At 41.7% G+C, this 6,000-nt stretch overlaps 1 protein-coding gene across 1 annotated transcript; it reads left to right on the top strand.

The window, feature by feature from the left end:
• Nucleotides 1-1,874: 1,874 nt before the first annotated feature.
• LOC119270220 (F-box/kelch-repeat protein At1g67480-like) lies at nucleotides 1,875-3,719 on the top strand. The gene is made up of 2 exons (XM_037552199.1): nucleotides 1,875-2,543; nucleotides 2,757-3,719. The coding sequence occupies exons 1-2, from the start codon at nucleotides 2,014-2,016 to the stop codon at nucleotides 3,382-3,384; spliced, it is 1,158 nt and encodes a 385-aa protein (XP_037408096.1). The 5' UTR covers nucleotides 1,875-2,013; the 3' UTR covers nucleotides 3,385-3,719.
• Nucleotides 3,720-6,000: the final 2,281 nt, after the last annotated feature.

Below are 6,000 nucleotides of genomic sequence, written 5' to 3'. Positions count from 1 at the left end.
AGGAACAGCCAGCAGTAGAATCGCATCTTTCACTGTCCGAGTTCACCCGGCTTGTGAGCTTCCTTCCACAAGCGCGTCATCCCCATGCCATCTAATCTACACACGCCTATAAAGAAACCTTTTTTAGACGAAGCCCTAGTCTGAGTCTCACACGGTTCCACCCACCGCCTCCCCAATCAACCCCCCGATTTCCTCCTCGTGTGCCCAATCTGCAGCTGCTGCCGCTGCTCCTTCCACAGCTTCGGTGGGATTCGTCGGATTGGGCTCCTTTTTCCATTTCAGGTAGTAGTAGATCCCTCTTGCTCGAATCCACTGTTTGATCTGCCTGCACATCTCCCGCTCCGGCGCAGAATCGATGGGCTCTTCCCAGATTCGGGAAGCCTGCAAAAAATTGGATTTTCTAGGGGCAATCTCAGCCTACTCGCCCCAATTTCTGCTTGTCCGATTGGCTCCGGCATTAATTCCTAGGCCAAGATTTCAGTTTGCTGTCGTAGTCGAGTCTCAGATCCCCATATCCATTTATGTTCTCAGTGGTTAATTACTAGTATTACGATGTCGTCTAAATTTGAAGCAGATCTGAAGTCAGCCGCTCCAGTTTTCCTGGAGGCCATAATCCTTATTTTAATGGTCAACTTGTTCAGAGTAGAGTTGAATCCTTAGGTTCGCTGGGCTTCGACCTGTGGTATCCTCTGGTTGTTTGACTCTTGAGAATTACTTCCTCACACCTGATTCGTTCTTCAGTGATTCAGACTGGTTCCAACTTGACGATTTGATTTGCTTGGGTACCTACCGTGTCAAAGTTAAATTTTATTTGGCCAGTCTATGTTTAAATGGTTGCCTTCTTCTTTCAGAGGATTGATTGGGTTTCAGTTCATTATATCAATCGACACATGGATCAGTTCTGCTCTATCCTTTTATTATTTGTATGTAAGGCGAATTGGTTGGTCACAATAACTTGCTTCAGCTGCTTGCTAAAGATGGCTTTTCTAGCTTGTTATACACAGTAATTGGTTCCAGCAATAATCATTTCGACATGGTTTCTGCTACGGGACCTTATGAGTTATAACTGATCCGTAGTTCCTCTCATGCTAGGAACAGCTAATTGTTTACGGTACACGACGATGGCATACTCCATATTTGCTGTCTGTTGGTAGTGTCGAGCCTCAGGAATTTCTTGTGTCTCCTATAATTAGATGTCCATTTCACCTGCAGAGCATATGTGTTTTAAGCAATTGCTCATATGAAGATCATGACAGCATTGACATGTTCACATCAATTTTAAAATTGGAGACACTCCTCACACTGTGGATGTCATAGAAAAACTGCTTTTGTTGTTAAAAGGCGGAGTTTGACAGTTTGTGTTCCTTTCCATTCTCTAGTGACTAATATTAAACAAAGCTGCTGTAAAGAATATTCTGTTATGTTGTTTTACTGGTGTTACTTTGGAGTTGCCCAAACAGTATCACAGGATTGCTTCTACAGTTCCTACTTGGTGCTAAATCATTTTGTATGCTGACTGCAGGCAATTAGACTCGCAGAGATGGACACTACTGCCGGCTAATAGTAAAACGATTATATGGCCAAAGGTATATATATATCTTACGCCTGTTTGTTCCTAGCAACTTTGACTGCAAATTTAGCTGATATTTTAATATTTATGTTCTGTGGATATAGATATTAAGGCAATGCGCAAGGGAGGAAACGGTTTCTACTTTATCAATAAGGAGACAAGTGCTGATTCAATCAGGGAAAACAATTCCAAAAATTCTCATCGGATGGCTGATACAGCAAGAATAACTAAAACAGAGACATCAAAGTTGAAGAACATCATTTCAGCATCATTCAAACCCTTGTCTCTTACCATTCCCATAGGAGACGGATTCCATGAATCGTTCCATTCGAGCCATTGCTATTTATAGTATCTACTAAGGTTCATAAATAAGCCAAAGGTTTTCAGTACTATTGGCTAAGAAGGGGAGGCAAACATTGAGCTGCCTGCTGCCACATTTTGCAATGGTTACAATCGTTGGTACACGGGAACAGTTTGTTCAACCACAGACATTCCTGCGTGCTACAATGCAGCTCAAGTCCCCAACAAGGCCAAAACTTTCCTTCTGCTTTACGCCACAAGGGGATTGCGATCAATACTGTGCTTTAATCCCTGGCTTGCCAGAAGACCTGGCAAAGATATGTCTTGCCCTTGTTCCTCGAACTCATTTCCCTGTCATGGGTGGAGTTTCCAAGAGGTGGATGTCATTCCTAGAGAGCAAAGAATTAATTGCTGTAAGGAAAGAGGTTCAGAAGCTTGACGAGTGTGTGTATGTCTTGACCGCTGATGCTCAAGCAAAGGGTTCTCATTGGGAGGTTTTGGGATGTCAGGGGCAAAAGAACACCCCTCTTCCGCTTATGCCTGGACCAACCAAAGCTGGGTTTGGTGTGGTTGTCCTTGACGGGAAGCTCATCGTCATTGCTGGCTATGCTGCTGACCATGGCAAGGAATGTGTTTCTGATGAGGTTTACCAGTATGATTGTTTCCTCAACAGGTATGTTTCTTGTGGATTCTCATGCATCAGAAAAATAAAGTACATCTTATTAGTCTGACAAACTTTAAAGCTTGACCTTGTGTTTTCAAATAATGTGAATGAATTAACAATAGTAACTTGGTGATATGTACAGTGTTCAAATGCAGAACAATACTCAAGTCCTCAACATTTTATCGAATGTTGGACCAACTCATTTATCCTCTGATTCCGCAGGTGGACCGCCCTTTCTAAGATGAATGTCGCTCGTTGCGACTTCGCGTGTGCAGAGGTCAACGGTGTGATATATGTTGCTGGTGGATTTGGTCCCAGTGGTGATAGTTTATCAAGTGTCGAAGTTTATGACCCAGAACAAAATAAATGGACGTTGATCGGGGGCCTTCGCAGGCCGAGATGGGGTTGCTTTGGGTGTAGCTTTGAAGGCAAGATGTACGTCATGGGTGGCCGTTCGAGCTTCACAATTGGTAACTCCCGTTACATTGACGTGTATGATACAAATAGCCATGCCTGGGGTGAGTTTAGGAATGGCTGTGTAATGGTCACGGCTCATGCTGTTCTTGGTGAGAAGCTCTTCTGCATCGAGTGGAAGAACCAGAGGTCTCTGGCGATTTTCGACCCAGCAGACAATTCCTGGAAGAAGGTTCCAGTGCCGCTTACTGGTAGTTCCAGCACGCGGTTCTCTCTCGGGACACATGATGGGAAGCTGCTGCTCCTCTCACTGGAGGAAGAACCTGGGTATCAGACGCTGATGTATGATCCTGCCGCGCCAACAGGCTCTGAATGGTGCACGTCAAAGCTCAGGCCGTCGGGACGATGCTTATGCAGCGTGACCATCAAAGCCTGATGCTCTAGCTCGGGGGTTGCTGAAGGATGATACCTAAGTTTATTCCTGCCTCATCTTCCACATTTAAGACCAGGCTTTGTTTGGTTTATCGTTTGCTCCTACTTGCTGGGGTTTATATCCGCTTGTTGCTCCACCCAATAATAGAATGTTCATGCTTCAGTTCATTCGGTTGCTTGCTGACAGCGGGCCTTGCCACAATGTACTCTGTTCTCAGTTGTATTGAAATACTATCTGATTATAATTTTTTAGACTTTGAAATAGTAGGAGGGGCTCCTACTATGCTATATTAAATTTTAATAGAATGAGTGTGGGATATGTATCCTCACATTGGTTCAGAGATTTGCCAACAAAGCAGGAACTAGAGGTAGTTGAGAAAAGAAGTGATGAAATCACTGAGATCAGAGGATACTCTATATTTTAGCAAGTGAGATCAGCCTTTGTTATTTCTAACCATGCTCTACTGGAAGGATTTATGTGGTTGAAAATGTAATTGATTTTTCCCTCTCCTTCCAAATGTTCCAAGCAGTAACAGTGAAGATCTCAAAAAACTGTTTTCCAGAATGGTTTTGTTTAGCCCTTTACACTGCCTCATTCCTGGAGCATCAAGAGGTATCACTGGATTCCCATTCTGGCCCAACAGTTTTTACTGAAAGTGCAGTTGAATATCAAATGCTCAAAAAGTAGAGCATGGCTATTGCCAATCTGATAGGACATATCTGAACTCATTACTCATTGCCAATCTGATAGTGTCTTCTTTTGAGCATATTCCCAGTGTTCAGCCTGTCAAAAAGTAATAGACCTTGAGCTTCATTTGTAACTTGGATTTCCAAATCCATTTGAACGGCTCCTGGCAAGTGATTTCTCTGTGATAGTACATATAGATTTTTTTTTTATATATTTTTTGCCGAATAGCCCGATCCCCATGGAAATGACCAAGGTGTCCAAATCACTTAACTCCATGCTGGAAGGTTTGCTAATCATGAGGAGATGGTGAGCTTGAGGAGATGGTGGCAAATTGAAGAGAAGGCTTGGGTCATCTAAGGAATAAAAGCTCTGGACCCAAATATCTTCAGATTTGGTGTAGGAGTATAGGCATGCGTACTGTTCAGAAATTCAGAACGAACCACAAGGTTTTTCAGCATGTGGTATGAGCCCAACGTGTATGATTCCCAAAGCAAGTTAACCCACTGAATGTTTGCATGGTTGAAAAATTTATCAAGGAATTTTAGAACCAATGCTTGATTATGTACCATGATGTTGATTACCACAAGGCCTCCATTCCCTTAGGACAGCAAACTCTCTTCTGGGCAACAAGCAGTTGACAAGGAGTACTTTTTAGTAATGCAATTCACTTTTTTTTGTACACTGGTCTTGGTCCATTTTGGAGATTTGAAATTGACGGTTATAAAAGAAAAGGGCTTGGATTTTTGGAGTTTTGTTGTATACATTTTTCTTGTTTGGAGTTTTGTTGTAGATCGTGCCAACACTTCTTTCTTCATTGTCATCAATATGACAGAAACAACACTTCTAAAAAGAAAAGCTATTTAATTGTCTCATCAATGACAGAAACAACACTTCTTGCTTCCTTGCCAACTTCATCGAGTAAGGTTGTCTTTTGCCAGGACCACACATCGGCAAAGATACCACATGAAATTTTAACTTAGTTGCATCGTCTACTTCAATTTTTGTTGTTATATCCACTGAAATCATAGAGCGTGAGCACTCAATGCCTGTAGTCTACATAAAAAACCCACTCAGCCACTCTATATTAGATTCCAGTGGTATTCATCTTGTCTTGCATCCAGTGATCAAATCCAAGCGGTCCCAAAGGTCCCACTTGGGTTGCGTGAGAAATTTAAGGTGCGTTTGATTTGAGCCCAAGGTTGCACCACCAAAATTTTGGGTAGCCAAAATTTGGATCAATGTTTTATGTACTCCAAGAGTTGGCCAATTTTCCCTACACAAATAAACTATAATTGGTAGGAGCCACCGACATGCTAAAAGGTTGGCAACAATCCAAGTGAGGACGAAAAGTTTGGTCACAACTAAAAAATTGATAAACACATGTGGTTGTTTACGGCCACTAAGGTGTCATAAGTTGGCGTCGACAATCACTGCTATGGTTAGATGATGCATTATGTTGACGTTATATACAATTTGACCCCTTGACTAGCTTTTCGGGTGACAAATCAGTTTCTTCTGCAACATCACAATCTTGCCCCTCAAATCTAGCATGAATAGTGTAAAAAAGACAAAAGCAAAGTGACACTAATCAACTATGGATTTGTCATTTTTCTTTTTATATGAGTATTTAATTTTGATATGAACTTTTAGGGATTATAGACACGTTTACTGTGAACATTTGTAAAAAAAATGAAACCTTTTTGAAACATTTAGGGCTAATTTGATTAGTAGAATCGGGATTCCCATATGATTTCTTCCTACGGGATTATCTTCTGGGTATGTCATTTGTTCCATAGAAACGTAATAGGACAATAGAATTTTCAGGATTGTGTTCACATTGACCTAATTTATAAGGGCTCTTAGCATTAGACCTGATCTCACGAGAAGTTTTTAAAGATTGAAGTGAAGAAGGCATTTCAGTTCTACAACATC

This window comes from Triticum dicoccoides, chromosome 3A, assembly GCF_002162155.2.
Source record: "Triticum dicoccoides isolate Atlit2015 ecotype Zavitan chromosome 3A, WEW_v2.0, whole genome shotgun sequence".
Taxonomy (NCBI): domain Eukaryota; kingdom Viridiplantae; phylum Streptophyta; class Magnoliopsida; order Poales; family Poaceae; genus Triticum; species Triticum dicoccoides.
Note: the sequence above shows the minus strand (reverse complement) of the source record. Positions and strands in the feature narration are given on the sequence as shown.